This window comes from Loxodonta africana, chromosome 3, assembly GCF_030014295.1.
Source record: "Loxodonta africana isolate mLoxAfr1 chromosome 3, mLoxAfr1.hap2, whole genome shotgun sequence".
In the NCBI taxonomy this organism is placed as follows: Eukaryota; Metazoa; Chordata; class Mammalia; order Proboscidea; family Elephantidae; genus Loxodonta; species Loxodonta africana.
Window position 1 is genome coordinate 83,081,601 of NC_087344.1, and position 19,392 is coordinate 83,100,992.

General features: G+C 42.1%; 1 protein-coding gene across 7 annotated transcripts in view; it reads left to right on the forward strand.

Moving 5' to 3' along the window:
- Positions 1–15,289: 15,289 nt before the first annotated feature.
- The window catches only part of MAST2 (microtubule associated serine/threonine kinase 2), a 252,949-nt gene continuing 248,846 nt past the window's right edge, over positions 15,290–19,392 (forward strand). For all 7 annotated transcript variants that reach the window (XM_064281895.1, XM_064281898.1, XM_064281897.1 and 4 more), the window contains exon 1: positions 15,290–15,779. In XM_064281895.1, coding sequence (XP_064137965.1) covers positions 15,585–15,779 — 195 coding nt within the window. In that variant the 5' untranslated portion in view covers positions 15,290–15,584. The remainder of the gene's footprint in view (positions 15,780–19,392) is intronic.

Below are 19,392 nucleotides of genomic sequence, written 5' to 3' on the forward strand. Positions count from 1 at the left end.
AATAGATTTAGGCAATGATTACCATTGTCTGCTAAAAGTATTAGGTGAATGGTTGTTGAGAAAATCTATAATGGATAAATCAATCTGACAGCATTTGGACTTACTGATTAATCTTTCATCACTGAAAGTGAAACTACCAGTTATTATGTGTCTCCTGTTATGATACAATAAGAAGTATAGAGCACAACCTATGAAGTATTCTTGCCAAAAAAAATGAACCTGAATCTCATCAAACCTCCAGGCCCAACTATCAATTTACAGGAAACCACTGGGATAGTGGGACACACTGAATGACACCAGCGGACACAATTAGCTTAATATAGAATGTGGGAAATTCTATAGGACAAATGACCTGTTTTTTTTCAGCAAACAAATGGCATAAAAAAGGAAAGGAGAAACAGTTATAAATTAAAGGAGACTTAGAGACGTATCAACCAAATCATCTTGTGGATTTTTTTTTTGTGTGTGTGTGTGACAAAAGGTGAAAATTGAGCACAGACTGCGTATTAAATGATATTAAGAAATTTTTATTAATTTTGTTAGGTATGGTAATGGTATTATGGTTATATTTTAAAAGCCTTTCTGTAGATGTATATTGAAATTACATGATGTCTAGGATTTCCACAAAAAAATAAAAAAAGAAGTATGTGGGATAATTGAAAGAAGAATGGCAAAATGTTGATAATTATACAAGCTAGGTGATGGTATGTAGAGGTTCATTATACAATATTCTTTAAAAATAAAAGAAGTAGGGAGTGATCAAATCTATAATATGTAGCTGAGAGATCAAATGAGAATTGATTAATGAATTTAACAACATGGTGAACACTGATTGACATTTTCTTTTAGTTATTTATTTTTATCATACTTCATATGAAGGTTTACAGAGAAAACTAGTCTCTCATTGAACAATTAATACACATGTTGTTTTGTGACATTGGTTGCCAACCCCACGACATGTCAACACTCTCCCCTTCTGAACCTTGGGTTACCCATTACCAGCTTTCTTGTCCCTTCCTGCTTTCTTGTCCTTGCCACTGGGCTGGTGTGCCTGTTTAGTCTTGTTTTGTTTTATGAGCCTGTCTAATCTTTGGCTGAAGGGTGAACTTCAGGAGTGACTTTATCACTGAGATATGAGGGTGTCCAGGGTCCATACTCTCAGGGTGATTGTCACTCTCTTGATCAGAGAAGTTTTGGTGGAATGGTGGTGGGAGTAGCTTAATTACAGTGTGTTTAGGAAAGAATGGATAAAACAACTATACAAAGACATTTTTGAGATAATTTAAAAAATTAAAATTTAAATGTGGATCTGGTATCAGTTGATTTTAAGGAATTAATATAAATTCTGTAAGAGTAATGATATTGTGGTATGTAAGAAAATTTTCTTGGTTTTAGAAATACATATAAGTATTCAGAGTTGAAATGACATGCTGTCAGGGATTTGCTTTAAAGTACTGCAGCAAAAAAAGAAATAAGAAAGGGATAGACGAAGCAAATGTAGCAAATGTTAATAGTGGAATAGTAGGAATGGGAACGTAAAAAAACCAAAACCAAACCTGTTGCGGTTAAGTCAATTCCGATTCATGACTACCCTGTATGTTATAGGTTAGATCATTAGGCCTTAGTGGTGGTGCTGGTGCTGTTGGGTGGGTTTGAACCACCAACCTTTAGGTTACTAGCTGAGTGCAAAGTGCTTGTGCTACCCAGGGACCTAGGAATGGGCAGATAGGGATTCAGTATATTATTCTTTCAACTTTTGTGTGTGTTTAAAAGTCTCATAATAAGAGGGTTTAAAAAAAAATAAGATAGAAGAGAGTAATTGGAGACAGTGTGTATAGATGAATCTTCCTAGAAATTTTGCCACACGGAGAAGCAAAAACATTAGGGGTAGGTGGTGGCAGAAGTGAGGGCAAGAGAAATTTTAAGTTCAAGAAATAATGGGATGTTTGTATACTGACAGAATGATCCAGAAAGAGAGGAATACATAGGATATATGATACAGGAGAGAAGGCACAGCTCTGCTGGAGTGATAATCTTGGGTAGATGATAGAAAATTGAATTAAGTGGAGGGAATGGTTTTAAATAGAGAATGGAATTCACTTACAAAAACAGAAAAGCAGAATATGTGGGTGAGGATGTGGTGGTCAGATTCTGTAGAAGTTGTTTTCTGATATAGAAAGCAAGACCATTAGCTGCGAGTGAGGATGGAAGAGAATGTACTGGGATTTTGGGAGGAAGGTATGATACAGTCATCTAGGGGAGAGGAGAGTGAATGGACTAGGACATAGTGTAATTGTCAGGCAAAATTAAGGCCCACTTGAGCTTTGTGGTCATGACTTCGCTGCATGATAGTTTTTTTTTTCTTTCTTCCCAGCCCTGTTTGTCTGCAGTGGTGCATGCGAGGAAGAGGCAGAGTTGGATTTCTCCCGGATTTTAGTTTTGCTAAGTGAGTATACCAAAATGAGAGAGGAACAAAAGAGTCAATGGCATATGCAAGGGAGTGAATATGAATGATAGTGTCATTTAAGCCGAATAAGGAGGGAAGAAAAGTCATTAAGTATATGTTTCATTAAAGATGCCTGTGAGACATCAAAGTGAACATGTCAAGTAGTAAAGAGCTTAGAAAGGAGTCTGAGCTGAAGTTATTAATTTGAAAGTCAGCAGCATATAGATGGTATTTTGTCATAGGAATGTATATGATTATCTAAGAAAAGTGTATAAATAAGAAGAGTAGCAGATAAAGAACAGAGGTCTGAAGAATTCCAACAGTTAAAAGTTAGGTAGAAAAGGAGGTGTCTTAAAGCAATTGAGAAGGAGTGATCAGAGAAGTAGGGGGTAAACCCAGAGTGTGGCGTTCTGAAAGTCAAGAGAAGAAGGTAGCTTTTCATGAAGAAGGGAGTCAACTTGTCAATAAATGCTAAGTGCTCTAATAAAATGTTAGAAGAGCTAGAGTTGGAGTAAGAGCAAGAGGAAGAAGAGATGACACACACACACACAGAGAAAGAGACTGTAGTAGGAGAGTACTCTTGGGTAGATATCTCTGCGTAACTTGAAAAATTCTGTAGGGCAACAGATGTCAAAACTGTCTGGTATTGGGTTACTGACTAAAGAATTAAAGGAGAACTTAACAAAAATTCAAGACAAAGACTTGAACCCCTATGAAAGTTGAAGTCCCTGGAAGACTGTAAATTTAGTAGATGCAAGGGTCACTTTCATCATGTTCATTTGTGCTGTTTGCTGAGTACAAATAAGGCCTGACACATAGTAGGCACTCTTTGAATAATTGTTGAATGAATGAATTCAGGAATTAATGAAAGCACATAGTAAAATAAAGAGCACAATCTCTGCAGATAAATTAAGTTCTCTTGTTATACTCCTATGGAACTTCCTTCAGTTTGTAATTTGAACTTACCACAATTTCTAATCATACATAGTTTGATATGATTGTTTAATATTTGTGTCTCATATTGGGCTGCAAACTCCATGCCTACCATCAAATATTTGACAACCGAGTGCAGTGCCTTGAATTAGAGAGACTTAATACAAGTCAGTGAACACCTATGTTCATGTCCCACTTTCTGTCTTTGTAATATCGAATAAGTCATTTAAATCAGTGCTTCTCAAACTTTAATGTGCATATCAATCTCCTGGTTGTTTTGTTAAAATGCAGGTTTTGATTATATTGCCACAGATTATAACATTTACATTGTACTCTCAAACTGTAGTGCCCACTGTTATTTTTTGCCTCAAGCTGCAAAAATGGAGTATCTGTGAGTTTAAGAAAAGTTTAAGCTTTTAGAAATGGTAGGTGTCCTTACTTTTGTCTGACTAACTTCTCATTCACTGTTCATACCTTAAGTATTGGGCTTTGCCCTAGACTCCTTTAATCAATTTACTTTGGTCATATACCTTGGGTAATTAATTTGTAACTATACACTTCCAAATTTATATCTAACAATAAACAGGGAGAGGGCAACACGGCTCAGTCTCTGTATGGGATCATATTTAGAAAAGTACACAGTTCAGTATCCAAAAGTAACTTCAAAATGACACAAGGCCTTTACCCGCATTGCATGGGAACTGAGAAGAGGATTTGTAGCAGCACTCATTACAGCTTCTCTTTCTCTCCTACCCACTTTCCTCACACATCACAAAACAACTATCCACACCAGACCATGCAGTTTTCCTCTCTTCTCTCTGCTTCCCTACCTCCTATCTTCTGTCCTCCTACCTCTCCTCTCTTAGCTCTTTCCCAAGTAAATCAACTTCATCTCTTGGACTAACTGCTGCTTCTTTTATTCCATTAGTTATTTTTCCCATTCCTCATTCTCCTTATCCTGCTTTCTCAAAAATTCAAAAAAGTGGTCTGGCATCCATAGAACTCTCTTGGCTAGGGGAAGATTCAGAGGGTGGGAGAGGCGGAGAGACTGTTGTAAGCATTAGCTTGTTGGTAATTTTCATTTATATGTATGTCCAGGTGAGAGTTTTCTCTGAACTTTAGACTCATATCTTCTATATCTCATCGGCACTGCAAAATCAGCATGCCCCCAAAGAGTACTTCTTTGAAATATTCTGTGAGTGCATTTGTTCAATATTTCTCTTTCATGCAAAACTAAACAGATACTTGTTCAGTATGTAAATAAATGAGTGAATGAAATAACGAAACTTGCTGTTTCTTCAGTATTCCCTAAGACAGTGAAAGACATCACCCACCTGGTTATCTAAGCTAGATTCCCAAGGATCATCCCAGACTCTTCCCATTTGCTCATTTCCTCTATCTGGCTATTCAAGTAGATTCTACACCTTTACTGTTTCTTGAATCTGTCTTTACTCTGTAGCCCTAAAAAAACCTGTTGCCATCAAGTCGATCCCAACTCATAGCGAACCTATAGGATAGGGTAGAACTGCCCAATAGGGTTTCCAAGGCTGTAAATCCTTAGGAAAGCAGACTGCCACATCTTTCTCCCATGGAGCTGACCTTTTGGTTAGCAGTCAAATGCTTAACCATTGCACCACCAGAACGCCTTTCTGTAGCCCTACTACTATAAAACTCTGACAAGTACCTGATCATCTTCTACTTATCCTTTTGTAACAGACTTTTAAGTGGCTTCTGGTCTCCACTTTTATTCTACTCCAATATATCTGTCCAAGATATATTACTCATGGTTATAGACAAAACCACCATCCCTCTTTAAGAAAAATAATCCCTTCCATACCCCTACTGAGGAGCAGTCCTAGGCAGTCAGGCTCTGTATCACCTGACACCATCTTCCCAACTCCTAGGTATTGCTAATTGGACCAGGTTGGGGTCCTGACTAACGTGTAGGTTATCTAGCAGCCACTAAGGTAGCCTGACAAGAGAAGCTTGCCCGATTAGCATCTAATCCTTAGAAAAATCATTTAGAAAGTGGGAAGCAATCAGGAAGCAAGAATTGCACAGAGAACTTCCAAAACTGTTGCCCTGAGATAATCTTTAAACTTTAAACCAAAAATAAGCTTAGTTTAACTAGTTTAAAACCAAACCGTAGCTTAGTTTAACTAGTAAACAATGTCTCCCTTCAGCATTGTGCTCTTTTAAGAACTATCTGTATGGGATCAAACTGACAATAAAACTCCAAAGATTAGATTGGAAAGTTAGTGGGCAGTGAGTTTATGTTAATGGGGGAGGAACAACTCAGAAAAACAGGGTGAGAATGGTTGCACAACTTGAAGAACATAATCAATGTCACTGAATTGTGCATGTAGAAATTGTTGAATTGGTGTATGTTCTGCTGTCTATATTTTCAAGAACAACAAAAAATAAAATAAATGATTAAACAAACAAAAAGGAATTTCATAGAGAGGCCACATGGTAGAGAAGAGGCCATGGTCGAGACAAAGTTATGGCTGAGTAGAAAATATTGGTAGGAAGAAGTAATGATATAGAGCAAAGATAACAAAAAGAGGGTAAAGAAATGGAGGAAAGCAAAAGGACACACAAACTGAAGTAGAACCCAAGAGAGAAACTGAGCCATGGTAATGGCAGAACACAGAGTAATATCTAAACTTGTGCTGGTGAGGATCCCAGAGTTGCCCCCAGTTCCAAGTTCCCTAAGCCTAGCTTTATTTTTATTCTTAGATTTCCTTGATATTCTTGTTTCCCTTATTGACAAGTGCATCCCATTGTATTTAACATGGTTTCAATTACCACCGTAGCTGATGCCCTGCTCATGATTAAATTTGTGATCTGCCCAATTCACTAGCAAGAGACGTACAAGAAATCACGATATTAAATCATTAGGATAGAGGTTTGACTAATGTAGCAGACACCCCAAATAACAGTTATTTAAACAAGATAAAAGTATATCTCTCATGTGATAGTACAGAGGGCTGTATGGCATCTTTGCTCTGTGAGTTTATTCAGGAACTTCTACATTGTTTGATTGCCACTCCTAGGATGTTGTTCTCATCCTTGTGGTCCAAGTTAGATTTCCGCCATGACCATTTTCCAAGCAATGGGATAGAAGGAGAAAAGAAGAAAGGAAAAGAATGCTTCCTTCCTTTTTTAAAGAAGTTGCACTCATTACTTATGCCCATGTATCAACATCTCATTGGCCAAGGCTTAGTCACATGGCTACACTGAGCCACAGGGAAGTTGGGAAATTTGTCTTTATTCTGAGTGGCCATGTGTCCAACAATAGAAGGGGAAAATGGATATTGGGGGGCAAATATCTGTCTTTGTCATAATAATAATATAGAAATAATTGAAGCTGACTCTTAGTTGTGGGCCTTTCTGAATCACCTTTGGAGTCTTAGAAGAGCAGAGCATGTTAGAGTTCCCCAGTGCCTTGGAAACACTGAGAGTAACCTCCCTGTCTTAGTTATCTCGTGCTGCTATAACAGAAATACCATCAGTGGATGGCTTTAAAGGGTAGAAATTTATTTTCTCACAGTTCAGGAGGCTAAAATTCTGTATTCACTGTGTTAGGGGGAGGTTCTTTCCTGCTTACTTCAGCTTCTAGTAGCCTGCAGTCATTGGAGTTCCTGGGCTTGTAGATATATCTGCTCCATTGTCTTCCTGTAGTGTTTGTCTTCCCACATGTCTGTTTACTTGTCACTGTTTTTATGCTGCTCTTTATATAACTCAGAAGCGATTAGGCTTAGTATACACCCAACACTGATATGACCTCATTAACCTAACCAAGAAAATCTTATTCCCAAACAGGATTACGTCCACGGGTATAGGGATTAGGATTCCAATGCATATTTTGTGGGAAAAGTTCAGTCCATAACACCGGACAATATCTGGATGCTTCTGAGATTCCTCTTGCACCTGGGCACATATCACAGTGTTGTGCAAGGTAATTCCCTCACTCCGCAAAACTGATTTCTGAGACCTCCTTTACGTCCTTCCATTAGTCACAGAAATTCTTACGTCTTCCCCTGGCTGTCTACGCGTACTCATATATCACACCCTGACTCAATGACAGAATGTATAAAATTTTTCTTGAATGGCTCTGTCTTACGCTGTATTCTCTAGAGAAGCAAAGCGAGTAAAGTATATATATATATATATATCAAGGAATAGCTCGTGTGGCTGTAGAGGCTGGAATGTCCCCAGTTCATGGCTCAGGCTCGAGGCTTCTCCAGATTCGTGGAGCCCACAGGGGCTGGCAAACCCAAGATCTGCAGGTCACACAGCAGGGCCCTTGCTCACAGGCTGTGAAGACTGATAATCCCAAGATCAGCAGGCAAGATGGCAGGTAAGCTGCTAGCTCAAGTCCCAAGAACCAGAGGTCAGATGAACAGGAGCCAGCTGCAGGATCCAGAGTGAGCAAAGCCTGCCAGCCTTGCCAGAAAGTCCACTTATATTTGATGTAGGCCACACACCCAAGGAAACTCCCTTTCAACTGATTGACTACTCACAGCAGATCCCATCATGAAAGTGATCACATCATCATATGACTGGCAACTACATTTTAACTGCCAAACCACTGAGAATCATGGCCCAGCCAAGTTGACACACAACCTTAATGATCACACTTCCTTAGGGGGATAAGCAGGCAGTCAAGGAATATAAGTAGACCCTCGGTATTTTTTTTTTAATGATTAAGAGGAAGAACTTCTGGGTCTCTAGGATGTGGCTCCCTTGGGACTTGTCCTAGGGCTGATTGTTTCCATGTAAGTGACTGTTATGTACGGAATCTTAGTGGGTGGAAAACTAAGAGCTCCAAATGTAGGAACTCTGGCCTGGGCACCCTTGACTGAGCTTAGTATTGAGAGAATGAGATTATCCTCCCTCAAAAAACCTCTTCTGGATTGGGAAGACCTATCATTGAAAGCAATGCTTTGTGGTCCCAGGAAGCCATGATGATAATGGGCTAATCTAATTCTAGGTGGAATTGGCTCTGGAAGTTGGATTGATCTTCCTGTAGTAGATTTCTAAGATAGACATACATTCTTCCCTTGCTTATTTTCACTACTCCTTGCCACATAACTTTAGTCCCAACCCACAGTGACTTGCTTTGTCACTTTTGACTTGATTTGGCAATGACACAGTTGCCAACCTGACACAAACAGAGCCTCAAAAAGTGCTTTCACATTGAAGCTTCATTCTGCTCTTGCAACACCTGCCACTGCTACCATGTGAAGAAGTTTGAGTTAGCTTACAGAATGAGAAATAAGTACTCTAGTTGCTCCCATTACTATGGCCAATAGCCTGCCAACTGCCAGACATGTGAGAGAGGCCATCCTAGGTCATCTAGCCATCAGTCAACTCTCCAGCTGACTACAGATGCATGAGCAAGCCTGACGTGATCAGCTGAACTGGCCCAGTCCACAAGAACCATCCATTTGACTCACAGAATTGTCAGAAAAATAAATGGTTGTTGTTTCAAGCCACAAAATTTGTGCTGGTTTGTTATACAGGAAGCCCTAGTGCCACAGTGGTTAAAATGCTCATCTGCTAACTGAAAGATTGGCAGTTCAAACCCACCAGCTGCTCTGTGGGAGGAAGATGTGATTGTCTGCATCCGTGAAGATTCCAGCCTTAGAAGCCCTATGGGGCAGTTCTATTCTGTCCTATAGGGTTTCCATGAGTTGGAATTAATGGCAGCGGGTTTATTATACAACAATAGATAAGTGCCATGCTTACTTTTTAGAAAATATAATAATCTTGGGGTTCTTAGAGAGTTAAGGAGGAGGTACTAGACTTTCTGATAATATGACGTGAGGGACCTGAGAGGCTAACTAGAAAAAAAAAAAAAAGATGTGATCACATTTATACTATCAGATTGTGGAACAGTTTATATTAGTTATATATCTCACTTCTGGTGGCCTTCAGTTCTGAGCTCTAAACCCATTCAACCAATAACTCTCTGGACATCTTTACTTCAGTATCTCAGTGGCATTTCAAAACAAATACAGCTAAAATAGAATTAACCATCATCTCCTTTAAATGTCTCTTTCTCCACTGTTTCTTATCTCATTGCCCAAGCCAAAAGCCTGGAAACCATTCTCGAGTCCTCTCTGTCCAGATACAGTTGAACAGGTCTTCTTGTTTCTACTTTCTGAGTCTCTCTAACATCCACCTGCTTTCTTCCATCCTTCCCACAACCCCCCCCGCCCCATCACTATCTTAGTACTGGTCACCATTACCTCTCTCCAAGATAATTATAATACTCTGCTAATTTGCATAGGATTTGCTAATGAAATGGATGTGAACTGTGTGAGAAAGAGAGAACTGAAGGATCATTCTGAGGTTTTTGGCCCAAGCTACTGAAAATATTAACTTGCCATTTATTGAGCTGCAGAAGACTAGAGAAAAAGCAGATTTGAACCAGATTTGTGTCACAAGGCCATCTCTAGCTAATGGGAGGCCAAGAAAGTGAGTATGTGGCTATATTATAGAGTTTTTTATTGCCATACAAGAAACTATCACAAACTTAAAACTTTAAAACAACACACATTTATTACCTCACAGTTTCTGTGGTTAGGAGTCTTGGCACAGCTTAGCTGGGTTCTCTGCTTCAGGATCTTACTGGGCTGACATTAGCCTAGTATTAACCAGACTGTGCTCATCTGAAGCCTCAACTGGAGAAGGATCTGCTCCCAGGCTCATTCAGGAGTTGGCAGAATTCATTTCCTTGTCATTGTAGGACTGAGAGCTTCATGTTTTTTTTCTTTTGTTTTATTCTTTGCTGGCTGTTGGGCTGGAGGCTGCCCTTAGCTCCTAGAAGTCATCTACAGTTTCCCGCCATGTGGCACTGTCCATAGACATTTAGCAACATGGCAGCTTGCTTCTTCAAGGCCGTTAGGAGAGTGAGAGTGAATCCGCTAGCAAGACAGTCTTATGTGACTTAATGTAACCATGGGAGTAATATTCCCATCATCTTTGCTGTATTCTAAAGGTTAGAAACAAGTCATAGATTCCACCAACACTCACAGAGAGGGGATTACACAAAGGCATAAACATCAGTTGGGAGAGGATCATGAGGGTCATTCTTATTGTCTGTCTGCCACACTGACTTTTCCAGCCTCTATAGTAGAAGATGAGAGGGCAGAAGGGGGTTGAGAATTATCGTAATGTCAGCCACCCATAGTGTCTGCCACACTTTCTCTGCCCAATTTCAGGCCAGAATCATGACCCAAAGTATCCGAGGGGTGTAAGGTCTTCTCTTTTACTACTCTTTGCACTCCCGCACTTTGGAATGGAGGAAGACATGGTCTCGGTCTAGGGCATTTCTTTCACTACTTTTTTCTGGAACTAGCTGTTCTAAGGGTTGGGAGCAAGGAGGAGAGATTGGGGGTAGAAATCTTTATGCATTTGACCTCCTCCTGGTGAGTTTTACTCTATTTTAGTATGATTATTCTGCTTTTGGTGGCTTCCCTGATATGGTAGCCTTCACTTGGGTGGTGCAGTGTTCAGTTTCACTCTGACCCCTTTGTCATTAATGACACCTTAAGAGAGGGACAGGGCCCTAGTGGTACAGTAGTTAAGAGCTTGGCCGCTAACCAAAAGTTGGCAGTTTGAATCCATCACCTGCTCCTCGGAAACCCTGTCCTATAGTGTCTGTATAAGCTGGAATCGACTCTGTAGCAATGGGTAAATGAGGGACAGCTGTGTCTTTTCTTTTGTTCCTTGCCAGCAGTCTGGGACTAGAATCACATTTCTAGGTAGGGCATCTTCTCACTTTAAGTTGCCTAGGCATCCATACAGTTTTGCATTTTCTCTTTCAGTATTCCTTCAATTGGAACCCTAAGAAGAGTGGAGCCCTTTGCTGTGGAAACTGGGGTGGGCATGTCTCTTATTTTATCTCCTTCAGGCACATTTTACCATGTTGCTGTTGTTAGCTGCCCTCGAGTCAGTTCTGACTCATTGCCACCCCATGCACAACAGGACAAAACACTGGGCGGTCCTGCGCCATTCTCACAATTGTTGCTATGTTTGAACACATTGTTGCAGCCACTGTGTCAATCCATTTCATTTAGGGTCTTCCTCTTTTTCGCTGACCGTCTACTTTACCAACTATGATGTCCTTCCCCAGGGACTGATCCCTCCTGATAACATGTCCAAAGTATGTGAGACCTAGTCTTGCCATCCTTGCTTCTAAGGAGCATTCTGGTTGTACTCCCAAGACAGATTTGTTTGTTCTTTTGGCAGTTCATGGTATATTCAATATTCTTCACCAACACCATAATTCAAAGGCGTCATCATTACACCATAGCCCTTTCTTATCTTACTGGTATAGGCAATTTAGTTAAACTTCCTACCTCTACCCCCCAAAAACCAAACCCACTGCGGTCCAGTCGATTCTGACTCATAGTGATCCTATAGGACAGAGCAGAACTGCCCCATAGGGTTTCCAATGCTGTACATCTTTATGGAGGCAGACTGCCACATCTTTCTCTTGTGGAGTAGCTGGTGGGTTTGAACCATCAATCTTTTGGTTAGCAGCTTTAACCACTGCACCACCAGGGCTCCTTTCCCACTTTTAGAGACCTTAAAACGAGAAGAAAGCCTCTATGTTCAAATCGACCACCTTCTTCAAGGAACCTAGGTCGAGCTCCCTTATCACCTCCTGTTCTCTAATATAGCTCCTGAGCAGAGACCTGTGGACTTTGTAGCTCATGAACTATCCAGCCAGAGACTGAGAAACGCATCTCCCCTTCCTGTTGGTATCTCCAATCTCTACAAATACTTCTTCTGAAGCTTCTTTAACCTTACCTAGCTTCGAATTTGGGGGAAAAAACTTGTCTCTTCTCCATGGAGAACTTTGCTATCCAGGGACCGACCTCAATCACTGGGATAAGGTGCTGCAATAGGGTTCTAATACAGAAAGTATAATAGATGAATTCCTATTCTTATTTGTGAAAGAGCTGTGTAATTTTTATTAGCGTGACTTTGATACTAAGAGTTTGATAATCGCTGGAAGGATTGAGAGCAGCTGTGCCTAGCTCTGAGCCATCAAGAGATTCTGGGCTATGGTGGTTTAGGTGAAGGGCCTTTCCAGAGAAGGCCCTGCCAGCACACATTGGCTTCTATGAAGTCAATGATCTCATGTGTTCCTTCACCCCAATCTAACACTTGTAATCTATAACAGGCCATGTGTGGTTTTTCCCTGTATCCCCACAAGCATCACAGGGTTTTGTTAGATATTTAAGTGATGGGTGAGAGGATGACTAAGTGATGGATGGGCAAATAAATGAATAAATAGGTGATTGAATAGATGACCAACTCTAATATTTTTCATAATTAGGCAAAATTTAATGTCTATATTATGTACAATTATGAGGGTCAAGCGAGTTTTTGAAATCCTATAAGGCTGTTCTGAAACTCTTATCCTATTCTCATCTCCCCATTCTTTCCTCTTTCTACCTGTTTCCCTCAGTTTACGTCTCTCTCTTAGCACGTGTGATGGGAATTTAAAAAGTTCCAAGCTTTTCTCAGGGTCAGAGAGCCTTCTCTTTTTCTTTTTTTTAAAAAATAATTGTATTGTGACATAATTCACATACCATATAGTTCACCCACTCAAAGTGTACAATTCAATGACTTTTAGTGTATTCAGAGTTGTGTAACCCTTTTAGCCCTAGGCACCCACTAATCTGCTTTCTGTCTTTGCTGATTTGCCTATTTAGGACATTTCATATAAAAGAAATCATACAATATGTGGTCTGGCTTGGAAGAATGTTGTTGTAGCTGCTTAATAAATGTTTGTGGAGTTTCACAAATCAATTTCTGGTATCTAAGTTACCAAGGTTCAGTTGGTTGGATTTTCCTGCCAGGGACTGTGAATCTGGAATGGTGATGCAACTATGAAGGGAAGGTTAGAATTTCCCTGTGGGGTGTATGGCAGCAGCACAGCACATTGTCTGGTGGTAGTGTCTGGGGGTGGTAGTGCCAGCAGTGTCCTGAGATTGTCCCTGATGTGCAGTCAGTCCCTATAGGCCACTTTTTTTCCTGCTGTTTGGCAAGCTTGCTTCTCGAATCTGTTCAGTTCTGGACGCCCTCTAGATAGCCTTCCAAAAAATTTCTCCTTAGGCTTAGGATAGTCAGAGTTTGTTTCTGTTGCTTATAACCATGAACGTGGCAGACCACGTACATGCAGAGAACTATAAACAACTGGTATAACTGTGAACAGTTTGTACAGTGGGGATTAACAGGAGAAGAGGTAGGCAGAGAGCAGATTATGCATGGCCTCGCTGGCCATAGTAAGTTTAGACATTGTTTTGAGGGTCACAGGGATCGATTTAACTGTTTTAAGTAAGTAAGTAACATGTTATATGAAGATGCTTGTGGCTGCTTTATGGAGAATGGGTTTGAAGAGAATGGGACTGAAGGTAGTTGAACCAGTTAGAAGGCTTTCCAGTAAAGTAGGTGACAGAAGATAACACTTGAGCTCAGGTGGTGCCAGTGGAAAGGAGGAGGCAGATTGCAGAGATTACAGAAACAACAGGACTTGTTCATTAATTGGGTGTGGGGGAGGGAAGAAGAGGAAGGAGTCCAGGATAAGTGACTTTCAGGTTTCTGGTTGGAGCAACTAGATGGGTGGTGTTGAGGAACTGGAGACCAGAATACAGGAACAGGCTGATGATGGGCTGTAGAGCACATTAATTACGTGTGTAGGCTCTGGTGTCCGACTGACTTCAGTTTGAGTCCTGGCTTTGTACTTATTAACTGTGATTTTGAGTAAGTTACTACTTAACTTGAGCCTCAGAATCCTCGACTATAAAATGGAAACAATAGAACTTACCTCTCGTTTGTGTATGTGTCTGCTGTATGGGTGAACTGAATGCACCATATCTGGTATCCAGTAGACACTCTATAAATGTTAGCTATTATTGCTTTTTTTTTATTATTTTGCTTCTCAAAAAGAGTTTAGGGAGGAGGCCCAGGACAAATGGGTCAGGTCAAAAGAGGAAAAATAAAACATTGTGGCAAACCAGCTGAAGCCAAAGAGGAGGCCAGGCAGGGCTGAGCTACAGGCACATGTTACTGAGCAGATGAGTCACTGGAGGCAGCAACCCAGACTGCCCAGGTCATAGCTGGACTGGGCTACAACAAGATGACTTCATTGTCAGTGGGGAATCCTGGGAAATATTCCGAAAGTCTTTTCCATTTCCCTTCCCCTAAGAAATCCATCACTTTTTTTTTTTTTTTTTAGGGCTTTCCGCACCCTGTCTTAGTGGTCTGGAAGCAAAAGGAAACAGTTTGAAGGGGCAGAAAGGCCACAATTTGAGCCCTGTCCAGTTTGGTCACTGATTTGCTGGGTGACCTGGTGTAAGTCACTTTACCTGTTTCCTCTTCCGTAATACGGGAATGAGCAGACCTACTTCCCAAGTGCGATGTGAGGATTAACCCAGAACATTAAAAAATAATGGATAGAGCACTAACGCATGTCTTTTTATTGACATTAGGTTTCAATAAAAAGGCATGCGTCAGTGCTCTATCCATTAGTTGTATATTTTGCCTTCTTTCGGCCCCCTCTGACCTTGTTCCTTAAGGACACTGATTGGTTCTAACTCATTTTTGGGTCCCAGCACTTAGCCTGGTTGGCACACACTTTCATGAATGAATGCATGAAACAATCAATGAGCTTCCGCAGCCAGTAACAGCGCCGGGAGCCCCGCCCCCTTCCGCTGCCCCTACGGCGCCGCTGGGCCGCCTGCGGGTATCTCGCGACCGTTCGCTGGCGCGTGCGCGGGAGGCCGCGCGCGACCAGAGGTGGCGGGCGGGCTCCCCGTGTGCGCGCGCGGGGGGGCGGGGCGGGGCGGGGCGGGGCGGGGCGGGGCGGGGTCGGAGGCAGGCGGGCGGGCGGCTGGCTGGCGGTGGAGCCGGCGGCTGTGGCGGGTGGCCGGCAGAGCGTGTGCCCGGTAGTAGACGACTAAGTGGCGGCGATGTTGCCGCCTGTGTAAGGAGTGCGGAGGAGGCCGCGGCGCTTGAGGCCCCAGCAAGCGCGGAGGAACGGCGGGCTGGGGCCGGTGGATCGGGCGCCCGCCCGGCTATGGTGGCTGCGGGCGGTGGTTGGCGCGGCAGCGCTGCGTGCCGGGGCCGTGCGGGGCCGGGGCAGTCGCGGCGCTGACGACCGTGGGGCCCAGCCGTGGATATGAAGCGGAGCCGCTGCCGCGACCGACCGCAGCCGCCGCCGCCGCCGCCAGCCCGCGGTGAGGATGGGGCTCAGCGGGCGGCGCAGCAGCCCCAGCCCCAGCCCCAGCCCCTGCCCCCGCGCCGGCGAGCGCCGCCCGGGAGGCAGTGGCTGGAGGAGCGGACCGGGCCCGCGGGGCCGGAGGGCCGGGAGCAGGTAGGGCCGGCCGGGGTCTAAAAGGATGAGGAGGGGGAGCCTGAATGGAAGCGGTGGGGGAGGGGATCTCTAGCGGGAGGACCCTGGCTAGGGCGTTTGAGGGGTGGGGACTGAGCTGCTTCGGAGGAGAGGGAGGTCTAGAGAGGCAGAAAAAACGGGAGTGGAGAAATGGAAGTGCTGACCTGGGGTAGAATGGAAAATGGGGGGCCTAGGGGAATGAAAAATGGTCTCATGGGCGTTTGTAGTCGGGGGTTCTGGATAGCAAGAAAGGACGTTGGAATGTGGGTTGGGCGTGAGCGAGCTGCAGAGGGGTTCTGCGGACTTATCCAGAGGAGTAAATAGTGTAAGGTGGGAAAGTCAGTTTGATACAGTAAATGTTATCCTATTTCCCGGAGGTTGTCTTGACAGTTATGAAAATGGATGATGTATTCCTAAGCATCCCCCGATTTGGCCATCATTATATTCTTGTACGAGTGTGTTTGGAATCGTTGTTAAGGTTTTGCTCAGTGACAGTCTTCTTCATCAGAAAGCACTTTTTAAAATATCTGCATGTGAGCAATCCCAAACCCAACTCTTGAGCCGAGAATTCATGAATCTAGACTGCCTTCGAGGAGTTACCATTGAAAACACTTTGGTGGGAAAACACAGATAGAAAGCAGTGTAAAAACATTCATCAGGTTAGTGAATGGACAGAATATGTTTATGTAATTTATTGGTCTAGAGTAGGTGTATTTAGGAGTAGGGGAGAAAGGTTAATTTTATTAGTGAGGAGAAGCAGCCACTAGCAGCTGTAGGAAGTACAGTGAAAAGATATGTGGTTCTTGATCTTATGGGATTTGCTGAAATATGTTCTGTAGTAACGGACTTTAGTGACAGCATTTCTTTTGCACAGCTCTATTCCAGACCCTAAAGGAGCTCTGGTGGCACAGTAGTTATAAGCCATATCGACTGCTAACCAAAAGATTGGTTAGCGGTTCGAAACCACCAGCAGCTCTGCCGGAGAAAGGTGTCAGTCTGCCTCTGTAGAGATTTACAACCTTGGAAACCCTATGGGTCTTTTAACTGCAGACCTTAGTGACTTCATCCTTGAACCTTTCAGTACCTTTTATCAGTCTCCTGCCTGTTTGCCCTCACTTAAATATTTTACTTAGACATCATTCTTTATTGTCTAGTTTCAGTGATGCACCTGTTAGCATCTTGGATTTTTTTCCCTTTTCATTCTTCCACATTTTACTATCCACTAGTCCCCAGCCCTGAGGAGACTGTACCATCCACCATCTCTCCCCTTCCTCTCAGGCTGCTGAGCTTTTTGCTCTTTTGCTGTGCTCGTCCCTCTCCATCTTTGTCTTTTACATTCTCTGCAGTACCTGCTCCAAAATTTTAAAATGTGTTTCAAGCCCAGAGTCCTTTTCTGCATCAATTTACTCGTTCCAGTTGACCTTACTGCATGCTTCATCGAGAGTTGAAGGTTACTTGAATTTTCCCTCTCAGAATTTCTGTGTTTACTCATCTTTTGCTTCAGGCTCAAGGAAGTATTTTCCTCTGTGAGCCTAGTTCCTCCAAATGTCCTTGATTTCATTCCTTCTCATCTGCTGCTGCTCTTGTTAGCTGCCACTGAGTTGCCTCTGACACATGGCGACCCCATGCACAACGGAAGGAAATTCTCCTTGGTCCTGCACTGCCCTCATGATTGGTTTGGATAGGACCATTGTCCGATAGGGTTTTCACTGGCTGATTTTCAGAAGTAGATCACCACGCCTTTCTTCCTAACCAGGCTTGGTCTGGAAGCTCCACTGAAATCGGTTCAGCATCATAGTAATACGCAAGCCCCCACTGACAGACTGGGGCTGTAGGCCCATGAAATGTATATTATTCTCTCTTTGTCTAATATCTTAAATAAAAACAAAAAAATACAGCTCTTCGGAATTGTGTAACCAACCCAAGCTACTTTGTTATTTCTTCTTTGCTTTCACCACTCTTGAAAAATGAGTTTGTATTCACTGTCTCAGTTTCCTTACCTTGTATACATTCCTTAACATTACGGTTTGGCTTCTACATGTATACTGTACCAAAACTGATCTCTTCAAGGCTACCAATAACTTTTTTTGTTTATTTTTTTTACTGAAGTGTGACCTATTTATATACAACGTACAAATCCAAGGGTCAGACTAGTGAGTTTTTATAGAATGAATATGCACATGTAATCATTATTTAGATCAGTATGTAGAACATACTGGTATCTTTAGAATGCTCCCTTGTGCTTTCTCCCAATTATTACCCAACTCCAAAGGTAACCACTCTCCCAACCTCTACCACCACAGATTAGTTTTGCTTCTTGTACTTCAAATAAATGAAATCATAGTTTGTACTCTTTATGTGACTAGATTCTTTCATTCATATCATAGCTGTAAGATTCATCCAGGTTGTTGCTTATAGCAATAACTTGTTCTTTTTCATTGCTGTGGGGTTTTCCATTGTGTGCCTATACTACAACTTATCCATTCTGCTGCTTATGGATACTAATAACTTCTCTTCTCAAATTAAAAATAATACATGGCTACTTGGTAAAGATTTTCATTCTGCAAGATTTATATAGAGAAATATCTGGAAGTCCCAGAGGCCTTTAAATCACCAAATCTGATAATCTCCCCCAAATCCTCATCCTCTCAGACCTTTGTGAACTATTTGTTGTTGTTGACCATGTGTTTTTTTTTTTTTTGATATTTTCCTCTCTTTTGTCATATCTGTTCTACTCCTGCTTCTCTGACTTCTCCTTGTGTGTCTTTTTCTGTTTCCTCTTCCTGTCCCCTAAATGTTCCTTGAGGATATGTCATCGTCCACCACTCTTTCCTTTATTGTACTCTATTCTTTAGCAGGCTCATCCTGTCTTGTGGCAAGTGCTTAGGATGTGGAACAAGGGTCTGTAGTTCTCTTTATTCATGGCATTGTGTCACAGAACTTCCTTGTAGAGTGATCTGTGTCTCTAGGGCCTGACCTCTTTCCTTAGTTCTACATTTCCATTTTCCTTCATTATGTTTTTAACATAGACTCTCAGCATTTGTGATCTTAACATTTGTGATTTTTATTATTTGAAAGTGACCTCGAAGGCCCATAATTTGTAATAGTTTATGATTTTGCGAAGGCAAACTCGTGAGGCTGGTTAGATTCCATTCATTTAGGTAATAAGAGCCTAGCTGATCAGCAGACATTCATCTCTCAGAAATGGCTTTGTTGTTCTTCACTTCACATGACACAGAGTCATGTTTGTTATACTTCATACTGTGTTGGTATTTGGGAATAGGCCCTGACCAGGACTCAGGGCTTAGATCTCCAGAAGGTCAGTGACTTACTGTATTGTTAAAATAGAACCCATTATTTCTACTTTGAAATGTGCTTCTACCTTTATCCTTCCTTTTTCTTGACATCAAACTTGAAATTGTATGGTGGTCTTTGATTTCTGCCTCTGCCTTGAGCCCCTTATCTAGTTAGGTTCTGCTGATCCTACTTTCATTAACTCTTTGAAATCTTAATCCCCATGCTTACCTTATTTTAGCATTTATAACCTTTAGTGTTAGTTGTTGCAGTACTTTAACTGCATTTAGTCCATCTTCAG